Source organism: Bactrocera dorsalis, chromosome 2, assembly GCF_023373825.1.
Source record: "Bactrocera dorsalis isolate Fly_Bdor chromosome 2, ASM2337382v1, whole genome shotgun sequence".
Lineage (NCBI taxonomy): Eukaryota > Metazoa > Arthropoda > Insecta > Diptera > Tephritidae > Bactrocera > Bactrocera dorsalis.
The window spans coordinates 20786553-20809820 of NC_064304.1; the positions used below are offsets into that span (position 1 = coordinate 20786553).

The following is a 23268-nucleotide window of genomic DNA, read 5'->3' on the forward strand; positions in this document are numbered from 1 at the left end:
GTGATCTTCACGTGGCGCGTCTCACTGCTGCTCTACCGCTCTTCTTCCTGTGGAAGACTTTCGTTAGACGTTTGCCGCTCATTTAATGATTTGCTTGCGCTGCAGAGTATGTGCTACATGCAGAAATATACGTTTGTACGTGCCTTTCAGCAGGTCTTAGGTTCCCTTCGGCATTCCTCATTGCTGTTGTTGCAAAAGCCGCGTGTGTGTAACGCTTTGTTATCTGGCTTGATTAAAGCTTCTTTTGGAAGCGTGTCGTCGTGCATTCAAGTCTCTCATTACCTGCGCGCATAATAAATATGTGGCAGCACATACATAATAGATATAAATGCCAGTGTGTTCTATTCTAAACATTTACTTCTACTGCCCCAAAAGCGCTTGAGCACAGACAGACCTACAGCATCCCCCTAATGCACTCCCGAAAGCATGTGATCGGTGACAGCGGAAGCCCTACCTGCGCCAAGTACTATCTGCATATTCCCCACACATACATACATACATATATAGTCACATGCATACATTCCCAAAAATATGCGAGATTTTAATGCGTCCATTAATTACCGGAAAGTTGTTATTTGTGGCGCCCTTTATTTGTGTGTTGCAACAACACATTACCGCTCACAGCGGCTCCAACAGCTCAACAGCCCTCCAGTGTCAGAGACTCAACCGCGCTCTGCGCTTGTTGTTGGTTGGCGTTCTCATCAGCTGTGAAGAGTTATTTGAGAGCTTTGCTCCACCATTGAGTTGAAACGAGCATGCGGTGGCTCCACTTGTGAGTGCTTTTAAGCTCCAATGAGTTGCACTCTTGAGTTCATATATTTAAATTTCACATTCGGCTTTTCGGCGACAAATTGCGCTCGTGCAATTGGCGAATCACTGCGAGCGGTGTTTGCTTTATTTGCCGGTTGCAATTTAGTTTTTTTGGTTGTTGATGTTTTCGTTGGCGCTGCTTGGCGGTATAAAAGCTTGCGCGCCAAAAAGTGTTTACCATTGCGGCTTCGGCCGCTTGGGCGGTCGCTGTTGCCGTTAAAATGGTTGGCCTGCCATAGCAGGGATTGTGTGGCACTGAGTTAGCAGCAACAGCGTCTATAATGTTGGGACGAGATATCCCATGAAGACTACTAGCGACCTATGCATATGCATACATCCATATGTATGATCATGTGTCGTATGTCGATAAACAATTTTTTGCTTTACAAAGTGTAGTTCTTAGAATTCTTTGAAATCGTATTCAGAAATTGCATTTGTGCATTTACATATGAATAAAGATATGTATTTAAGTGTTATTTATATCTCTTTAAGAGACATACATATGTACATACATTTGTGCATATTATATTAGAGGAAAAATTACCGGAATAGCTTCGTGCAAAGGATGCATAAGACAAAATAGTATTATTTATTGACAGTTCGGCTGGTCGGAAGGAATTTAGAGTGCGTCACACCTTGATAATGGACGAATTTTCAACATACGCCTAGATGTTTGACATACTTTGACGTGTTTTTTCGGCTTCGACTCAACTTTTCCACAATATTTGGCCGATTGATCGCCTGTTTCCGGGTCGTAAGCATAAATCCGACACTCATTGCCAGTAATAATACGTTTCATGACATCCTGGCAATCAGAGAGCATTGTTTCACAGAAGTTAACGCGACGCTGTTTTTAAAAAAAAAAATTGATTGATTTCGGAACCCATCGCGATTTCGCTTTTCTTAGGCCCAACGATCTTTCAAAATGATTTTCACCAATCCTTCCAATATTCCAACGATGCCAATAAGAGCTCAGACTGTTAATCGTCTATTCTTAAGCAATAATTCCTTTATTTTAAGGCGCGTTGATCATCAGTGGATGCTGATGGTTATCCTGGACTTGGTTCGTCGTCGACGTTTTCTCCACCCTCTTTGAATAATTTGTACCAACCAAAAGCACTTGCTCGCGAAAACAATTATCACCGAAAGCCTTTTCCAACATTCTAAACATTTTGACACCAGAAACTTGATTACGAAATAAACATTAAAGTACCATAAAGTCTGGAAAATATAACTGAAACGCTGTTTTCCGAGTCGGTGACCGAGCTAGATCGATGAACCAGAAATTTTCAGACGACCTTCTTAGAAATAATTATCAGGGTTTGAAGGAAGAAATAAGATATTTGATAATAATTCCGATTTTTTAAAGCTTTCTATTGTGTTAATCTCTTCACAAAACAAAAAACTTTTTTTTAAGAATCGCAAAACTTTGACCATTCCTACGATCATTGCCTGGGTGCATCTGAAGAAATCATAATTTTCCTTTGCCCTTTGGATTTGATGCAATTTCAAAGGATGGGTGTCATGGCTTTAAAAAATTTCGAATTGATCCGAGTAATAGTTTTAGAGATACAACTTTGAAAAGTTCGAAATTTTGTTTACAAAGTCGGTTATCAAGATGCCTCGCCAACTTAATAAAATTTTCTACAGATCTACGTAATATAATTAACAAGGTCTTGAACAAAGGATTTTTTTGTAGAGACATTTTCAAAAAAAATCTGATCTTAACTAAAGAAATTCTGTAGTCAACGCGAAGACACCTTTTTTTCGTAATGGCCGAATTTTTTTTGGTTTCCTTTGAAAATTTCTCAAAATCTTTGAGAAAAAACTATTTTTGGAATAATCAAAGTTTTAATAAAATATTTAATTTTTTAAATGAAAGAAAAAATATTGAAAATAGGCAGTTTTTTGTTTAACGAAACCCATGCCCAGCATACATTAATCTCTTTTCACAAAATAGTTTTGTTTGTTTATATTAATTTCCATCGTAACATTGTAAATCGCTGCTACAGTTTTTAATTAGGGGCAGATTTTTTCTCATAATCTAAAGCGTTTATCCTCATGCACAAAGCCATGTACACATGTACATATGTATGTATGTACATAAGTTAAAAATATTTTTGAAACCAAATTTTAGGACTTCCCACTATACATGTGTAGATATGTACATATATACATACATATGTATGTATGTATGCCTCTATGCCCTTGAATTTGTTTTTGACACATTTCGGCGGAAGGTCAGTAGTAATCAAATCTCTGCATTTGCGCACTGTTTTTTTTTTTAACTTTTTCATAATATGGACAGACATACAAACAAACATGTATGCGTTGCCGAATTCAATTATCATTTAAGCATACTTATGTGCTTGTGATATTATTTCCGCTTTTGCTTTGTGCTAATCACTGATAACTTGCAAAATATAGTTAATACATACACATATGTATGTGTGTAGATATATAAAAAAATACATACGTACATATGTATGTATGTATGTATGTGTAGACATGTAATTACATACACATGTATATTTATGTATGTATGTATGTTTGTGTGCCTTTCATATGAAATTCCACGAATTAAATCCTTCGGCTGTATGAAAACATTCCAAAGATTCATAAATTCACACCGATCCACTGCACATAACCACGCATCCAAATGCACATACATATGTACATACCACATATAGATACAAGTGCATGTGTCCACAAAGCCATCGATGTTGGCGGCCAGCAATAAAGTGATTTTCAGCGTGTTGATTTTTGTTGTTTTCGTCATTATTAACATCCTTGTTTCGTATGCCCAAGTTGTAGTTGGAGCTATTTCTGTTAACGTTACACATATGTACATACCTACATACGAGTATACATGTGTATATGCGTTAGTATTGTCAGAGTACCTGTTGACTGCTGCATCCACATTTTGGATACACAAACACACATCCAGGCAGGTACAACAGTGCGTATGTATGTACATATATAGGCGCTGCAAGAGCCAAGTGCAGCAGAATTTACAACTGACCCCACCTAAATCCACAAGCAAGCAGCGATTTCAGGAAGACCGGCGAAAACAAAGACGAAAGAGAATCAAATTCTCGTGGACATGCAGGCATAAAGATACCGAGTTATCCTCATCCAACCATATATTGTATGTACATAAATGTATCTGGTAGAACAAATCACAAATCAGCTGAATGGCTCAAACAACAATGCCAACAACAACAGATTGTAGGGCAACGTTTGTAACGTACTTTTTATCAGCAACAACAAAGAAAGCTAAGTCGAATACTCAAACCCCAAACTCATACTCTCATATGCATGCTCTCTTACATGCAATCTCTAACGCGCTCAGAGTCAATCTCTGGAATATTTGGCATTTTTATGGGACTACTTCCCCACTGACAATATGTATGTACGTGCCAAGTAAAGGCAGAACTCCTGCGAACAAAGGAAAACGTACAAAAATGGAAAGAGAAAATATTGTACCGGCTTATTACTCGCGCTTGTCTTCTTTAGAGAGCAAACGAGGAGAATATGTAAGATAAAAAAAAACAAGTAGTACTTACGGTTGCCATATCCCATATTAAATTATCGAAAATTTTGTCCAAAAATTACCAAAAAATAAAAGCAAGTGCTTCGAGACTTGATGTGAACTTGAGGATTATAAAAAATGCCCCACCAACACCTACTATGTTGATGAAAGGATACCAAAATTCATATTTTTATAAAGTCATTCTACGATTTTTGTGATATCCAACTTTATAACTACGACGAATGAAGGATTTTTATAAAATCATTACCGATATTTGTAGTATCCAACTTGATAACTACGATGAATGAAGAATTATCCTCGTTTCAGGAAGGTATATATTATCTGCAGTGTAGAGATTTCAATTCGAATATTAAGTAAATCAAACTTTTGTCGCTAACTGCTTCAAAATGGATGAATATGCAAGAATCTAGTTCTAAATACCCACTATGTATTCAAAGAATGTTGAGGCTTATATCCTTATCTCTTATCTCTCAATATTTGGGATGTACAGCTTGATATAATATTTAATGAGATCTATAATACGGGCACTGCTGAAAGTTGAATTCGGGAAAAACTATGGTATTTAATTAAGAAAAAAGTTTTGATTGCAAGGTGCTTGAATACCCTTGAATATACCAAATATTTGATATACATACATACATATGTACATATAGTGTATCAAAAAGTATTAATAAACATTTGGCGACATTAAGACAACGGGTATGGCCTTCAGTGACTTAAATATATATTTTTTAATAAACACAAACTATAAACATGACATTTTATGAGGTCCAGAAATTGTTCCGAACTATTTATAATTGAAAATTGCTACGATTTCCTTATATTCCACTAAAACCAAGTGGATAAGCCAACTTTGTTGTTGGCCAAAATTAATTTTCTTATATTCGAATGAAACCAAATGACTGAGTCATCTTTGTTGTTGACCATAACCGAACAGGTTTAATTTACAAGCGATCCCCACACAGTATACAAAGTTAAGACTCCAAAGACATTACTATGATAAAAAGTCTGCGTGGGGCATTCATAAACGTCCAGTGACGAAGGAAGGGTGGAAATAGGAGACAAATCCTTTAGAGTTCAAGATTCTTAATTTTTTAAGTTTATTTTCTCCATGAATTCATTACTCCTCACTGCGCACTGGTTTTCCCTACGGCCTGTATACATACGTTCTAAAGCATTTGTCAACTGATATTTTTCGATTTTTACAAAACACTAACAGCAACTTAGAAGAAAGTATCTTGCTTAAGCAAAGGGCTATTCTTAATACAGATTGAAAAATTCACCTAAACTAAAGGGATTGATTAAATCAGTATATATCGTTATGTACATGTGATATACATATAACTTGTATGACATATATGTACATATAAGCATATAAAAATGTTGATTAAATGAGTAAATATGTATAAGTAATGAGTACATATATTTTATTTTCGAATCTAAGACTCCATTTAATTGTGGGGTATTTTCAAATCCTTAGATTTGGTAACTCTCCAAAATACTAGAATCGTGATTTACTTTAGTATTGTTGTTGTGTGTTTGTTTATTTGTTGGTCATTTCGTTGCCGAGAGCGCACACATTGTTGTTTTTGGCTTTGTCGCCTGGCCCATATGATCAACAACTGATTGCAGAGCCGTCCGTCAATATTGCTGTTGTTGCGATCGTCAACGTTGACTTCGTTTTCGGGCGCTGCTACCAGCCATTTACTCTCGTTTGTTGTTATCAACGTTAAGAGCAAAAAGGTAGAATATGTAAACAGAGATGATAGGCAAGAAAGAGATCACAGCTGAGTTGTGCAGCGCTGACAGCGGCAGCAGAATGAAAACGAGAAAAAATCATGAAAAATCACTGCTCAGCTGATGACTTGCAAGGATTGAGTGGAAGGAGAGATATTGAAATGTACGAAGATGTGTTAAGGAAAAACAACAATTAACTAATTAACATTGCAAACAACAACAAGAAAAAAGTTTTGTTGTTGTCGGTTAGGCGAACAGCTGTAGAACAGTACCGGCGAGTTTCTGCACGCACACACACGCACACATGTGCATGCATGGCTGCGCGAATGTATGTTAATGATAAAGCGCACAACGACCGAAGAAGTGCCAAATTTCTGCCGAAGTGTTCGGCAACAACAAATTAATTATTAGCGGCCATTTGAGCAAATCCCAAGAATTGCTGAAAAAAGCCCGTGAACCGCCGAAAGCGAAATTAAGTCTTACCTGGCAACGAGGTGGCCATTATCGGTCTCTATACAATTTTTTCCACTTTATACATTTCTGTATCCAAAATCTGGAATTCACACACTTTTTCAACTGAACACAAAAAAATTAAACTGATATTGTTATTGCACTTGTTCTGCCGTCTTGTGAGATACATAATTATTACTTTTTTGTGCAGTTTCGTGTCTTCTTTGTGTCAGAATTTGTAAGGAAAAAGAGTGCATCCTTGTTACTCTACAACTGCTGCCACAACAGACAACCTAGTCGCCCGATCAGCTGACCAGGCCCACTTAGGACACCAGTGGCATCTTCAAGAAAACTTCATATTTTTTTGGAGCAGCTAGAGTGAGAAAAATACTGGTATGTAAGTTAAAAAGTGCATTCATGCAAGCAAACAAAAGGTACGTCAGCCGCAAGGAGATATCTGTCTGCCTTGGCGCCATATGCTACCACGAGAAATCAAAGCATCCTTTTGCGCCTTTCGCGCAATTTTCTTCACTTTCCTCCGAGTCGTTTGCCATTTCCACTTGTTCGCACCTTTTCGGTGGTGCTTTGTGCTCTATTGATTGTCGATGCTGTTGCACTCGTTCAGCTGTGCAGAGTTTGAGCAGTTGAGCGCCGCTCTCTTCTAGCGCTAACTGACTTCGAGTTAACCGCACTAGAGTTGTTCTTGCAACGGGGTAGTTCTTTGTTCTCTCACTCTGTCCTTTCGTTGAAACTCAAGGCATTGTTGTTGCAGTGGTAGCAGCGCTGCAGTTTCTCTGTAGTGTGCGTGCAGCGTTTTTGAGTGTTTAATGTAAAATAGAGCGCGCGAAAAATTTTGTATAAAAGCCGGTGGTTCGACGATGAGTGGATTAGTTCGAGTTTTTGCTTAGTGCAGTGTAAGTGTATACTGTGTCGAAGTATTGCATAGTGCGCTTGGCCTGTTCACTGAAAAATTGGTTTAGATTGATTTTTAGTGGTGTTTAAATATATTTATTTCAATATCCAATGCAAGTTTATTTGAACCATATCAACTATAAACAAATACGACGATTCGGGACTAGAAGCAATATTGGATTACAAAACAAAAAATGTTACCAAGTATATGTGGATAATAAAAATAAGTACTTAAAGAACGCTACAAATGCAATCCATTGAAAGTGACGGACATTTTTTCACAAAAAGTTAACAAAAATCTTTTAATTTGTGTATAAAAAGTGCAAAAAGTACAAAGCCCATTGGCCGGAAAAAAGACTCTGCAATAAATAGCAAAACGAAATAGAAAAACAAGTGAAATTAACACACTCACAAAAATGCAGCAAAAGTTTTAAAAATTTTAAGTGCAAATAACCACAAAAGGAACAGCAGTTACACGTGAGGGAGTTGAAACTGACGAAGTGCTGCTGCGAGATAAATAATACGGAACATTGTGCTACAACAATTCTCGCGTCCATCATACAAAAAAAAACTAACGCCCGACATTACACTGTCGCAAAATTTTAAAATCTTTTAATTGAACACAATATCTAAGAAAACTACAAAATGATGTGGGACACAATTGCCGAAGAAACCAACGGAGAAATGGCTATGGAATTTGCAAGGTAAATATCACAGCGAAGTGCATTTAAAAAATTTCATAAAGTGCAGTTGTAGGGCATCAGACTTTGAACATACCAAGTAATTTCAAAAATTAAATTACAAAGCATGCTATGAACCCGGATGCGGATGTAATTTAAAGGAACTAAAAATTTTAAAAAGTGCAAAATAACCAGTGCAATTCTTAATTTTAGAACAATAAAAGTAATTCAGTGAATTCTACAACACTTCTAATGTAATTGCAGTTTATAAGCAAACCTACACACGTCATTGCCCAAATCACGAAAATATTCCACGCCACTGTTTTTTCGCTGAGCTCTAGCGCTCCATTGCTGCTACTACTCACTCTCACTGTGCGGCGCAAGCCCCAACTCACTAACAACACCAACAAGCAGACAATGCTGAACTTGAACTCCATTTCAACGGTTCCAACATTTTCTAGATTTTTTTTCTTGTTGTTACAACGTGTTTACATTTTCCGTGCGCTGCAATAACCAACGTTCGTGATTGCGCTGTGGCGTTTTGCCGGCCAATCAGTTTCGTATGCGGTCATTCTCCCCATTAATAAGCTAAAGAAAAGTGAGAGTTCTTTTTGTATGTGCGTTGCTGTTGATTTTATATTACTTTTTCTTTAACTGTTACTTTTCATATGCCAGACTCGTAAGTAATACTATTTTTTTATTACTTCTTTCGCTTTTGTTTGGCTTTAAGCTGGCACGTACAAATCGCACCGTCGCGTTCGTCATTTCCGTCTTAAAGGGGAGCTTACAATTAAATGGAGCGCTGTGATTTGGGGCATGACCACAGCCTGAAATATGTATATGTATGTACGCTATTATGTGCACTGAAGCGCCTCGGTAGGTGTTTTCGCCTTCACTTGGCAGCGCGTTGCGGTACGTTGGAGTCTTGCGGTTTTCTGCTTTTGTTTGGCTTCCTATTTCCGACTTCTTTGCCTTGTGCACCTACTTTCCGCTTGACTGCGTATTCCTAGCAACTTTTTCTGGCATTCACAACTTCCTTATTAAGTTAACGACCTGGCCTAATAATAATATTTCCGCCGTTCATGTATTTTCTACATGCAGTTTTATTTCTTTCATACATATCTAATATTTACTTTTTTCTTTTATAAACACATATGAGCTCGTTGCTGCACAATATAAAACCGTGGGGGAATAGCAGCAAGTTTTATTTTCTTCTTGTCCCTTCGTTTATGTCGTGCACGCAGCGTGACTTTATATTTTTCCTACCCATCTTGTTTGAAATTCTTAGGGAATTACTTGCATTTCGGTGCACGCCGCATTCGGTCTCCGCCTGACGTAATTGTGTTACTATATTGGACGTGTACGCTTAGTTGGTTACTTCCTTATTTCCGCGTTCTTGCGGGTCCGTCATTTAGTCCGTGTAGTAAGTTAAGCACTCAACTAGCATTACTTTTTTCTTATTTTCTTAACTGTTATATCAATGGCCAAGTCGGCGACCAGCCAGCCGGCACTGCCGTAACATCTGCGGCTCTGTGCAATTCATAAGAGTCCAATTGTGCTGTCGACCTCTAATTTTTGTTGTGCATTGAATTCCATACGTAGCACACAGCCACATATGTACATTCGTGCAAACAAATGCATCGAAAATGTATTTTTTGCTTATGTCTGCATATACATATGTACATTTGTACTAGCATATTCGCCTTCCTCCACTTTGTCGATCGATATCAACCGAATGTGAATGTTGACTCGAGCTACGGGACTGATGTGCACTTCTAGTACAATGAGGGTACAGTACCCCAGCAGCGTAGCTGTGTAACATGCGCTACTTGGGTTTATTGTTGTTGCTTGGAACAACCCTCACTTTGTTAGCATATATGTATGTATGTTTATAGTATATATTTTGATCGCTTGTGGGTCGCATTTTCCTGTGCATGTACACCACCAACAATACTAGCACCAGCGCTCTAGCACTATCATCAACACCAGCAACAGCAGCCGAGTTCCTCGCTATCATCCTACTATTTGATACCATAAATAAATACATTTACAACTGCGCTTGTGCTAGGCCTGTTCAAGTTGAATGAACCCATCACTTGCACATGCATTTACATGCACACACCAGCACAGGCGCACACCTACTTTGTCCATCAGCTGCCTGTGTACGCCTGCGCCGTGCTAGCACGCTGTGCATGGTAGTTGTAGCGTCAATTCTTCCAATTTGATTCAGTTCTATTTTGTGTATCCTTCGGCATTGTACGTTTCTATTTGTGCTTAAGAATGGCTCCTGCCTTGTGGCTTTTCAGCTACAGTTCCAAAAACGCTGATCTCCGCACTACGCGCTCTGCAAGGAATATTTATTTTGTGATTTGCTTGTAAATACCTGCCGATTTGTTTTTGTTTATTTTTGTTTCACTACTTTTCCTTTTATTTTGATTAATTTTTAACATAAATATATCATTGAATATATTTTTAATATCGAATTTGTTCTTCTGTTTGCATTTTAGCTGTCAAATGCCACACGACTTGAATACAGTCGCAGCCGCTGCCAGCAGTAATGGAGCTACACGTCAACGCCAGCCACGGAATATTTTGGGCAGCCCGATTAATGATATGGTAGTCGACCATCAACTGTCATTTTATGGCGATGAGGAAAATGTTGAAGAACCAGATCAGCGTTCGAACGTTTTCGATTTGCCACAACAGATGGGTTTGCTGTCGCCTGAAGGATCGCCTTGTCGTTTCCAAATATTACAACAACAAAGCGTACCGAAATATAACCAAGGAGGTAACTGTCAAAATGGTGGCCGTCAACGCCAGTCATTCGCAAATCGCCTACAGAAGCTACAACATAACAATGCCGCCAATGGTAGTACTCGCACACCAACACCACCGAAAAGTTTGCGCATTTTCCACAGCTTGTCATCTGGTTCGATGGGGTCTTCGTCCATGGAAGAAGATTACATGGATCTCTTTGAAATGGAATCACTTGGGAATTCAATGATGCCATCAAATAACATGCCAAAAATCCCCAGCGATCTAGATTCGTTGTTTGTCGGACAAATCAAAAATATATTATCACCTGCCCACCGTACAGTCGAACAGCCACAGTTGTTTGAGCAATTGAGAACACCTGAGATGCGCCGTCCACCTGTGCGCCGTTGCTTAAGCATGACTGACAATTGCCTACCCAAGACACCAGAGACGCTGCTTAAACAAGTGCAAGAAATTGCTACCAGTCCTTATGGCGTTAAGCTGTTGACAACGGAACGCAACCAGAGTGCCATCAGCGGTTGTTTCAAACGTCCCGATCCACCATCGAAGACTAACTCCCCGGTACTTATTAAGCGTTACCGCATTGAAGCCGAAAAGGAGAATCTCGACGACTCTCTAACAATGTCACTACCAGCACTGCCAGCGCCTCAACCCAAACTCAGCCATCCACCACCATTGCGCAAGAGTATGTCGATGAATGATGCCGAAATCATGTCGGCGCTTGCACGCTCGGAGAACAAGGACGAGCCAGATCTCATCGGCGATTTCAGCAAACCCTATGTACTGCCACTAATGGATGGTCGTCATCGCGATTTGAAATCAATCTCCTGCGACACAATGGCACGTCTGGTACGCGGCGAATTCAGCAATGTTGTTGCCAACTATCGCATCATCGATTGTCGTTATCCATACGAATTCGAGGGTGGTCACATACGCGGCGCTCAAAATCTGTACACGCACGAGCAGATACTCGAGGAGTTCCTCACACAACAAAAGACTGAAATGGAACAGCTTAAAGCAACCAATGATCATCGTCGCAATATCATTATATTCCATTGCGAATTCTCATCAGAGCGTGGCCCGAAATTGTCACGCTTCTTGCGCAGCACCGATCGTGAACGCAATACCAATTGCTACCCGTCACTCGACTACCCCGAGATCTACCTGCTACACAACGGCTACAAAGAATTCTACGAACATCATTCCGAGCTGTGCGACCCGACTGCCTACCGCCCCATGTTGGAGCCAGCGTACAACAGCGCATATCGTCATTTCCGCTCCAAGACAAAGTCCTGGAACGGTGACAGCGGTTTGGGCGGTGCTACAGGACGCCTAAAGAAATCGCGCTCACGGCTAATGCTGTAAGGCGATGTGTGCAAGCAGCGACAGCAGCAGTGCAACAAATGAGTCAAATCACAATACGCTTGTTTAACCAACGCCGCAGCTTCAGTTAGTATGAAAAAAATATACAATTTTTATACAGTAGCTGAGCGGCAGGCGGGCGCGCATGCGGTCGACGTTACATAAAACGTCGCTAGAACGTCAGCAGCAACTAATAAGACTGCGAATTTGACAAGGAGTGCGATTGGAGGGAGTACAAATTCACGATTGCAGTACAAATTCAAACGCCAGCTTTAACTAACGCTAAACTACAAAAACAAAAGAAAAAATATTCACTCAAAACAGTTCCAACACCAACTTTTAACAGTTGGGCTCCCAACGCCACCACCCAGCAGAGTTTTGGGACAGGCACACACACACTCGCACTCATACTACACAAACACACATGTATATATACACATGCATTAGCAAAATCACAACGCACAAACACACCACTTTCATCAAATTTACATTCAATTTGTTTTTGTTGAATTTTTTATTCGATGTTTTATATCCAATTTGGATTTTATTTTATAGAAACGTTTTAAGTGTATGTATGTACTACAAAAACACAAAAAAGCAAAAAAAAAAACAAAGCAAAACATAATTTGTAAGCTCGTTTATGCATAGACTGCATGCGAGTGCTTATGCATGTGTGTGTGTGCGTGTGTATGTATGCGCGTACACTATTGTACATATATACATAAGTAAGTGCAAGAAAGGACACTTTCAAGGCTACTAAGTCACTGGGGATCGAGTCAATGCCATGTACCGCTGTGTGAGCGCCTGTGTTAGCGCCTCCATGTAAATAATGTGTATGTATGTATTTATATGTATGAGTTAAGCATAACGCAACGTTTGTAAAAAATGCTTAAAATATTTAATTTATTTGCTATGAATAGCTTTAGTTAGCTTAATTTAATTTGTCTAGTTGTTATATATGTATGTGGAGAGGCGCTAGCAAACACAGCGCGCGCACACGCACACACAAACGTACGCCGCATAACCCACCCATTGTAAATTATAATAATAAATTTTTGTATGCACAAAAGCACCCTTAATTTATTTAGTTACAAAAGTATAAAGTAAAATACAAATGTAATATATTTTCTTAGTGAAATTCATGCGTAAATAATTCATAGTATATATGTATGTTTATTATAGGATTTGCTATGCTAAGCAATCACAAAAACAAAAGCAAAAACAATCGAAATTTGTGCATTATTATGTATAATTTGTATGTGTACAGCAAAAGCAATTTAGAAATTTGAAAAAAAAAAAAACAAAAAAATGAAAATGAAGCAGAAACGATGTAAAGATATTTATTTGTACATGCAAATAATTTGTTTATAAATTGATTTTCTTTATGTTTATTTTCGGTTCACATTCGTTTCGACTTTCGATCTTAATTAACGCATACATACATATAATACATGTAAGAAATATTCACAATATAACAGTTTCATAACCATGTATATATATATACAAAGCACACATACATATGTTCATATGTACACTGATGTACGCACAGAAACGCACGCAACCAACAAGCACTAGCATCTGGGCAAACACGCAGACACACACTACTTGTGTTCCCGCTGCAGTCAAACAAATTCAACGTAAAGTTAAAAACAATTACGCTTATTTTATGTTATAAGAACCCCTTTTTTATTTTTTTAAAGCAAAGCTTTCTTTTTCATATAAACAACACGAAAAAAATGCAAAAAAAAATTATAAATAATGAAAACAAAAATGAAAAATGCAATACAAAAATAATATGTAAAAAAGGAAATATATGAGAAAAATTTATCAACCAAAACTACATGGCTTTAATTACAACCAAAAAAAGAACTCAGCAAGAAATTTAATTTACTTTGTCGTTCCACTTTGTGCGGCGCGTGAAAGCGTGCAAGCAACAAATTGTTGCATACACTTTGGGGGCTTGAAATAAGCGTGATTGTTGTGTCTTGACGACTTCCTCTAAGAAGTAAGCAAACCTCCACACACTAAACCAATTGTATCAAGTAGCCAGCGCAAAATCAAAGGGTTCCAAGTGTCTGTTATGAGTGTTCATGTAATTGCAGACCGAACAAAATAAATTCTTCTGTATATTTCATAAAAGTTTGTCTTTTAATTTTTGAAAATGTCGAACAAAACTCTTAGTTTTAATGCAAATGTTTGTTATTTTTGTTACCTACATATTAATTTTATTTAATTTTTTAGTTTCTTTTGTAAACTTATTGTAATTTTGTTTGAACGCACTTTCACGAGGCATTTGTAAATTCATGTGTATACAGCACGCACACATACACACATATGTTTATGTATATGTATATCCCTTTGAATTGTTTTAGCGTTGACTTAAATTTTTAACTGTGATTATATTTTAAATGTTATTAGTTTCTTTTATTTTGTTTTCTGTTTTCTTATGCCAATGTACGCGTCTGTATGTATGTATATTTTTATGACTGCGCATTTTAATTAAAGAAAAGGCAAAAATATATTTAATGCATAACGTAATTGTTTACTAAATTTCACAAAACCTCTAATTTAGTGTTCGAAATTCCTTAGTGTGTTCATAGTTTTAATAAAATATTATTAAACGAACGTAAATTCTTAACTTAAGCAATTTTTGTATGCTTGATGCAAGTGAAATGAGAATGGAAATTTAATACAAATACAAAAAAAAAAGATTTTGGAATATGAAATGTTTTTAATTCAGTAAAGTGGTGAGTAAAATAAAAATTTTCTTAAAAATGGCTGTTTATGAGTACAGGCAAAGCAGCTGAATTTAGGAAAAAATTATAATCCGTCGTATGGTGGTCAGATTTACCCGAAGCAACGTGGAGCATACTTAGAATCGATCGTACGATGGTCAGATTGACCCGGTGCAATCCGGTCAAGAAGAATCACATCAGCAAACTTGTCAATTTACTTTTCCACCAATGGTGCAATGCATGATGAAACTTCTATTACTAATATACAGTTCCTTCCGTGATTCCACTTGACCTTTGGGGCAATAAGCACCGAAAACCGCATCAGAATAACTTCAGATTTAAGATTTCCTTTGGTTACAGCATCCCCTGCATTGACGAACGGAGGTACGAAGGTGATAGAATTGATTTCGCAATGGATTACTCGATTCAATACATCTGCACAAGCCCTCACTTGTTACGTTGACTAGATCCTCAATCTTTATTAATTGTCAAGGTCTTGTGAGTGTAACTAAAAGCAGCGGCATAAAGATAAACTGCAGCAACTCGCCACAGATACCCATTAGAAGCACGATTATACTAAAATGCAGTTGCGTGGGTGCCCAAACAACACCTGCGGCCGATCCACTGTTTGTTAATATTTCCTTTGACTTAGAATTCACGAATATCAATCTTACAGCTTCTTAATTTGAAAAAAAAAAATCGAATATTAGAAGGATCGAAATCGTGAGACTAGGTGCGCCGTCAATATCCACGAACATGGTAAAAGATGTGGCACCTCACTGGCATTAGACCAACCTTTTAGGTTCACTGCGAACCCAACCTAGAGGAGAATATTGCACAAAATCCCTAAATCAGTTGTGTCCTCGTTACGATGGAGGTTAGGGAAATCGATAAGTCGTCAACAATCCCGACAAGAATCACCATTTCGCTCTCCACCGTAAGTAGTAATATGTAAAGAGCTATTCTCACACCCAATCTACCACCAAAGTTTGTCTCTGTTATCATAAGAGTCGTAAAGAGAACATACAGTTTCAAGCAATCCAGACAAAAACTGCCCTCACCCTCTTCTTCGCAGGTATTAGTATGTAAAGAGCTATTCTCACCCCCCATCGAGCGCCAACGTTTGTCCTCGGTTGAAGTAAGAACAGACGGTTCCAAGCAAGAAACATCAACAAGCTTTTCTATTTTGGCGAAGAAAGGGAGAAATACAACACACATCCAACCTGCTGGCGCTGAAATCACTTGAAAAGTAAGTTTAGACTCAAAGTGTTACAACCAGAGGCGGTAGCAGCTAACTCAATCGTTCTCCTGGGTGGTCAAATTAAAACAATTATTTTATATATAGTAAGTATGCATTATATATTTATTCATTCATGGACAATATGGTATAAAAATATTTTGCAATTAAGATAATAATTTTTTCTTTATTTAGTTGTTAAATTTTTTTTTAAAGCGTGAAATTTCATTTCCATAGTCATAATATATTGGTATAGTGGCAACTTTGCCCATTAAAATTCATTTATCAATTGCAGATTTGACAAGTATACTATTTTTGGTGTTTACAGCTATTTCAAACATTATTTTGATAAAAATAGTGAACATTCTTGCAATGCTAGAATTTTATGAATATCCTAAGCGAACTACAAAAGAAAAGTAAGCAACAATTTTGTAACCAAACATTTCATCTTTATTACAATATTTTTGATTTTATCTCTTAATTTTGAATTCAAATATCAAATAGTTCACAATCTGTTTGTTTTACATGAATATGTGTTACATTAGTAACGTTTTTGTATATTATTACGATTTCATTTCTTACAATATAATTTTTGCTTCCGCCAGAACATAACCTAATAAATTCATGGCGATATGAGTTAACATAAGTTAGCAACAAGTGCTTTGAAATCTGCAGATGAACTAGAAAAAGGCAAGAACAGCATTGTCTGATTGCTGTTAGTGATAAACCAAAAAAGGAGACCGAAATGAGAAAGGCAGCCACTAGAAGAGCTGGGATTGAGAATCAGTAGTTTTTCAAGGACTTATGCTAGCAGAAAGTCCAGCAGCGAAACTACTGGACCTCAACAAGACTCCCCAAAACTATTTGGAGAATATTTTATGTCGCGGAAATAAAAACAAAATTGTTCAAAACCCTAAAGTTTAACACTGCAACATAATAAGATGACGTTGTATTTGGTGTATTGACATCTTCATAGCTCTACTAGCGATGTATGAATTCGCACATGAATGTTGTACCATAAATTCGGCTGTTACCATTGCAACCGGTTTACCAAAGATGTACATAGGATTAAGATATGCACGAGAGATTTCATCACTAATCAGAAATATCTCTACACCACAGAACGACGACTTTTTGGAAGTTTCTATCAACATAGTCAACACGTAACAGCGTAACAGGGAATGCTAACAGAAGGTCGAAAACACCGAAAAGCAACGCACGTACATCTTTTGCAAATTAGCTGAGTGGACGACGTCACAAAGTGTTAAACCCTAAGCAACCACAGTAGGTTAGGTCAGTAATGTATCCTTCTGCGTTGTTGGAGTAAGAAGGTAATGGGTTAGATCAGTGGTGCTCCCTTCTGCGTTGCTCTGACAAGAAGGAATGGGGCCCTTGAAAACGGAAGACTTTTAGCAATCGTGTACTACATTTTGGATTGTGTAGACAAGATTGTCATACATAATATGAATTACTGTTATAGTTGCCAGGGCTAGTAGAATAGCCCTTATATATTATACCACACATAATAGGGGCATTAAATTGCATTTGTTTGCTTTCTTTAGCGAACTTCATAAGTGAAATAACATCTAAATTTTCAGTAGTTGAAATTCCATTGAACGAACATGAATTTCAGATTTAGAGTAATATAACGATTTGCGGAGACCCGAAATCTATTTCCGAAAAGTTCGGTAATCTTTAGTTGCATGCAATATTCTTAAAAATATTACATTGAATAAATGGTATAAAAATCGATAATATGAAAGAAAAAGCGTGATGGTACTGTGCTTTTTCTTTCCGGAGAGGGATAACTGTACTACCCCTTAATATATATGTTTTCATTTAAAAATTTGTATGCATGATAAAAATGCTACATCTCAAAATTTAAGTAGCTAAGGAAAAAAATTTCTTCGAAACCAAAACATTCAAAGGATGCAGATCAAAAGTGACCAAAGGCTCCAGTTTCACGGATCTACCGATGTGTGTTATATAAGGATTGAGATAGAAAAGTCCTAAACTCGTATTGGAGCGGCCACGCGCGTTGCATGTGTCATGTAGAATAATATAATGTAAAATATAAAAAAGTGGGTTTAATGTATAAAAATATACTCGCTATAATCAAAGTAGAAGGATTTATAACAATTATGCGGTGTTGCAACTGATTTCGAAACATTTTTGTACCTGTTTCTGTAAGATAGGGGAAGTATATTAACTTCCATGTAAAATTATGTATTGTATTTCTCGAAGCGAGTGTTCATAATAGTGGGAGGCTAAACAATTTTATAGTAAGAATCTTTACTTAGATTATATATCGTCCCAGCGATAACTGAACATTTATAGAATTTAAGTAAGCAAATTATTTTTTCGTATTTTGTCCAAAAGACTCTTACATTCGACAACTACTACTTGCTCATCGATATTCTTCACACGATCAATGGTAATGACAGTTTGCAGTTGAATTTCTTCGTTCAAAAATCTTATAAGCTCAGCACTCAAATCTGTTGGCAAGCCTGTACAATGAAAAACAAATTTATTTCAATAATTATAATAAATAAAGTTTATCTAAGAGCTTACCATCAATTAAACATAGACTTGTTTTGCACGCCCCTGTTACGCTTGCAGGAAAGTGGCGTATATCGGCGCTGGTCAAAGTTGCCTCGTTCGTAAAGTCGATATACATCACGGTGTACTCGGAATCATTAGGTATATCGATTACCTGAGCACGATACCACATTCCTTCAAATTTTGCAATGCAATACTCTTCCAATCTGAAAAGTAACAGAAAAATGTTTTTTTTTTTTTAATATTGAGCATGGAATCGATCACGAGGTATCACACAACTTTATTAATATGCCATATAAGGAAGACTGACTTTTTAAATAAACGTTAGTCATACAAAACTATAATACACCGTGTACAACATGTTGCCAAAGTGTTAATATAAAAAGTTCAACAAAAAAGCACATATTTGTTTATACTTACTGCGGCTTATAAGGTTTATCAGGTACAGTTATGGACTCTAACTGCTTATGCACAATCTGTAGACATTCCAAATCATCCTGAGCGATACAGCCCAAATAACCGATTTCTAAGCAGGAAACATCAAGCACAACAGCCTTGAAAGGGGCACAATCCACTTTGAAGTAATTAATTTCGAAAGGCTGTAGGAAATTTATATTGAATAAAATACCGCTTCAAGACTACAATAATAAAAAATAAACGAACTTACCGCTCTCATCGTCGGATGTTCTACTTCAACGACACTTTCCTTCTTCTTCTCTTCCTTTATACCATTATTATGTTCTTGTGGTTGCTTCTGTTGCACACTTACATGTGAATTTCCCGCAGACGAGCCTGGTTCAAGCGCATAGAATTGGTCATCGTGTGGCTCGTCCACATTTTGGCTGTCGCCTACTGAATTTTGTTGTTTAGCATTATTGGCATTAGCATTAGTATTCTTATTAGCAGCATTCTGTCTACCGCGTATAGCATCAGACCAAACCTCAGCACCTGATTCCTTGCAAAATTGCTCAACTTCATCATTTAATGATTTTTCATTTTGCCAATGCAATAGCTCCACACCGTTTTCGACGCGATCATATTTTATTTTGAAGTCTTGGTCCTCGTAACGGGCAAAATGTTTTGTCATCTTCTCACTCAACACATAATTGGACACATTGCGCAATTGTATCAAACATGTATATTGTTTAAGCGATATAATTTCATCGGAAATTTCACGCAAATCCCTTAGATTTCGATTAGCAATTACACCGCGATCAATAAAGAGCACACGAATGTTGGCGGGGTTACGAACAAATAACACTTCTACACGATGCATAACACCGTTATAAGGTGCTATGGCATAACTGTGCAGCTTGGGCATTGCACCAAGAGGTTTAGCAACTTTTCCATAAACATCAATTTTTCGTGCATTCAACATGGAGTCATCGTCAACGGACGGATTGACAGCGCGCACATAACAACGGTTTGGTGTTCGAAAGCCGGTCAAAGTTACATGACTATTGGGCTTGGGTAGGTCTACCGTTGGTACAGTAGCTGTTGTGGTTTTGATCGCTTGTTTTGCATCTTTATTATTAGCCTTCTGTGGGACCTTAATATTTGTTTGTTGATGTTGTCCATTGGTATCAGAGATTGGTGGATGCCCCATCAAGCTATGATTTTGTTGAGAATTATTTCGAGAATTTTGTGCTTGTTGTTGAGTACGTTGAATATTATTGGTTGGATTGGCGTGCGAAATTTGGTTAACGGTTAATAATGGCGCATTAGCAGGATACACAGCGTCAGTTGACAAGACTGATGTTGGTTGAACCAACTTTCTATAAATATGATGTGAGATACAAAATAAGATTGGAATTAATAGCTGTTTACTTAGGATCGATCATCTTGCAATCATCAGCGTTCAAGCTTCATTCATTCTGGTGGCTGGGAGAGTTTCGAAATACACAAATTAAACAGTAACGGGGAGAGGACTATCCCCTGCTGGACACTTGCATAATACTTCGCAAAATAGAGTCTTTACATTGAAAAAATATGGAATGATAGCCGACCGCTCATTCGATTTATTCATGTTCGTCTGTCTGTACCTCTGTACATTCGCGAACTGTTTACTAACTCCTCAGTTTTTGATATTGATCTGAAATTAAACACACGCCCTTATCGCCCTAAAGAGTCGCTCATTTGTCGGGAATATCGGACAATAACTGCCGTAAAAAATTAACCATCGAAATAGTATCCTTGAACGGAAAACTTTATTACGTGACTAGATATCTTCGCAAAAATTGGCATGGATTAATTCCCGAAAATACATCTAAAGAAAATTTCCAGATCGGTCCACTAGAGCATAAAGCTCCCATACAAACTGAACGATTAAAATCAATGTTTGAATGCAAACTTTTGTACTTGTCAAGGGCATTATTTGGTTCAACAAAAAATAACGATTTTTCTTGTTATTGAAACTTGTTTGTATTACTTTTCGTGTCTTGATATTCAGTCATAGTTTTCTTGAACGTGTTTTATTTATAAAGTGCTTGCCTCAAAGTGCAATTGCATACACCACTTGCATCAATCACACATCACTAAAACACAAGATATAATGGAAAATGAAACCACCATAGTAAACATTTTTTTTAAATCGGATTCACACATAATAAGGGGGTTTCCTAAATAATATGTGTATCTCTATATATAGATGTTATATACATAAATGTAATTACAATTTAAAAACAATTAATAAACACTTACGGCATTGGGAAGCATATATATCTATGGCTTTGCCAATCTTTCTTTTGGCAATCCGGTGAGCAGTAAAAATCTCCACACCGTTCACATACACATATTGATGTCTTACGGCAAGCAATACACTCGCCGGTTTGAAAAGTAGTACCGGCGGAATGGTTGACAGTATTTTGCTTTGGTGAGATCTAGGTATAAGATGTATGTATAATTAAAAATTTTGCAATATAAAATTCAGTAAAAAGCATTTATAATTACATTCATGTCTTGTTTGAATCCGTTGTGTTGGTAATTATTTTGGCCGGCAGCTTTTGGTGACTTGTCTGAAGCAGCGTTTATTTGTGCCCTTTTGTTTCTTTTCGCCCTGTAAATATTTTTCTGTAAATTTGCATATGCTTTATTTATTAAATTCACAAATATTACTTATAATCCATGTGTAAGCAATTAAAATAACTAGAATATGCAATGCTTTCCCGAAACCATACAAATTTTTGCAGGTAGTTGGCCCGACATAAATGAATTGTAATAGATTCCGCTTTGTCATGCATTGTTGCATTTGTGTATTATTGTGAATTAATTCACAATAACACAATAATAATAATTGTTTTAATGCCAAAATTAATTATATGAGTATTATAGCGGGATTCTGTAACCAGTCTCTAGTCTCTATTTGAGACATTTTGAGGTAAAATCTCAATTTGAGACTAGTTACTATTCACTAAACAGTCTCTAATGTATGGCGGAATTATGTAACCAGTCTCTTAGCGGGATTCTGTAACCAGTCTCTAGTCTCTATTTGAGACATTTTGAGGCAAAGTCTCAATTTGAGACTAGTTACTATTCACTAAACAGTCTCTAGCGTTAGTCTCAAAATATTGAGACCTGGTAGTTAGCCGGTCACAAAACTAAAAAGAGCTCTTGTCTGCCATTTTGAATATACTGAATAGAGATCATCATAGATATTAATCGATTGTCGTATTTTTATATTTTGTAAGCAACTCAAACACGAAAAAGTTAAAAATAAATAAATTTTACATAAATTTCGTAAATATTATGAAACAAAGTCAACATATATTTTCATTTTTATTGATAATTATGTTTTTTGACGATGTTATAGTAAATTTAATATTTGTTATCGACATATTTATTAACATTCAAGTGTAAAAACATATCTGAATAATGAAATGTAATAGATTTTGTGACTGGCACTTACAGAATAGCAAAATCGTCTCAAGTCTCAAAAATTGTCTCTAACTCAAAATCTCAAATTTAGAGACTTGAGACTGTCTCACGTTACAGAATCCCACGGTCTATTTGAGACCTTTTGAGGTAAAGTCTCAATTTGTGACTAGTTACTATTCACTAAACAGTCTCTAGCGTTAGTCTCAAAATGTTGAGACCTGGTAGTTAGCAGGTCACAAAACTAAAAAGAACTCTTGTCTGCTATTTTGAATATACTGAATAGAGATCATCATAGATATTAATCGATTGTCGTTTCTTTATATTTTATAAGCAACTCAAACACGAAAATATGAAAAATAAATAAATTTTACATAAATTTCGTAAATATTAGAATAGCAAAATCGTCTCAAAGTCTCAAATATTGTCTCTAACTTAAAATCTCAAATTTAGAGACTTGAGACAGTATCACAGTACAGAATTGCACGGTTAATTGTAGATATTTTTGTGATATGATTGTAGCAAGCAAGAAAGGTTTTCATATTTTATATTAAGTAGGCAGCACTACAACCAGAATAAAAAAAATGT

General features: G+C 36.8%; 2 protein-coding genes across 2 annotated transcripts; one reads left to right on the top strand and one right to left on the bottom strand.

Annotated features, from left to right (window-relative positions):
• The first annotated feature begins 7384 nt into the window (after positions 1-7384).
• On the top strand, positions 7385-15696 carry LOC105229849 (M-phase inducer phosphatase). The gene is made up of 2 exons (XM_011210323.4): positions 7385-8166; positions 10650-15696. Exons 1-2 carry the CDS (start codon positions 8108-8110, stop codon positions 12280-12282), a joined length of 1692 nt encoding a protein of 563 aa, XP_011208625.2. The 5' UTR covers positions 7385-8107; the 3' UTR covers positions 12283-15696.
• Positions 15697-16676: 980 nt separating this feature from the next.
• On the bottom strand, positions 16677-22056 carry LOC105229848 (uncharacterized). Its single transcript, XM_011210322.4, has 7 exons — positions 21925-22056; positions 21760-21865; positions 21511-21689; positions 19478-20585; positions 19231-19409; positions 18823-19016; positions 16677-18758 (listed from the first exon to the last, which is right to left on the bottom strand). Exons 1-7 carry the CDS (start codon positions 22047-22049, stop codon positions 18592-18594), a joined length of 2058 nt encoding a protein of 685 aa, XP_011208624.2. The 5' UTR covers positions 22050-22056; the 3' UTR covers positions 16677-18591.
• Positions 22057-23268: the final 1212 nt, after the last annotated feature.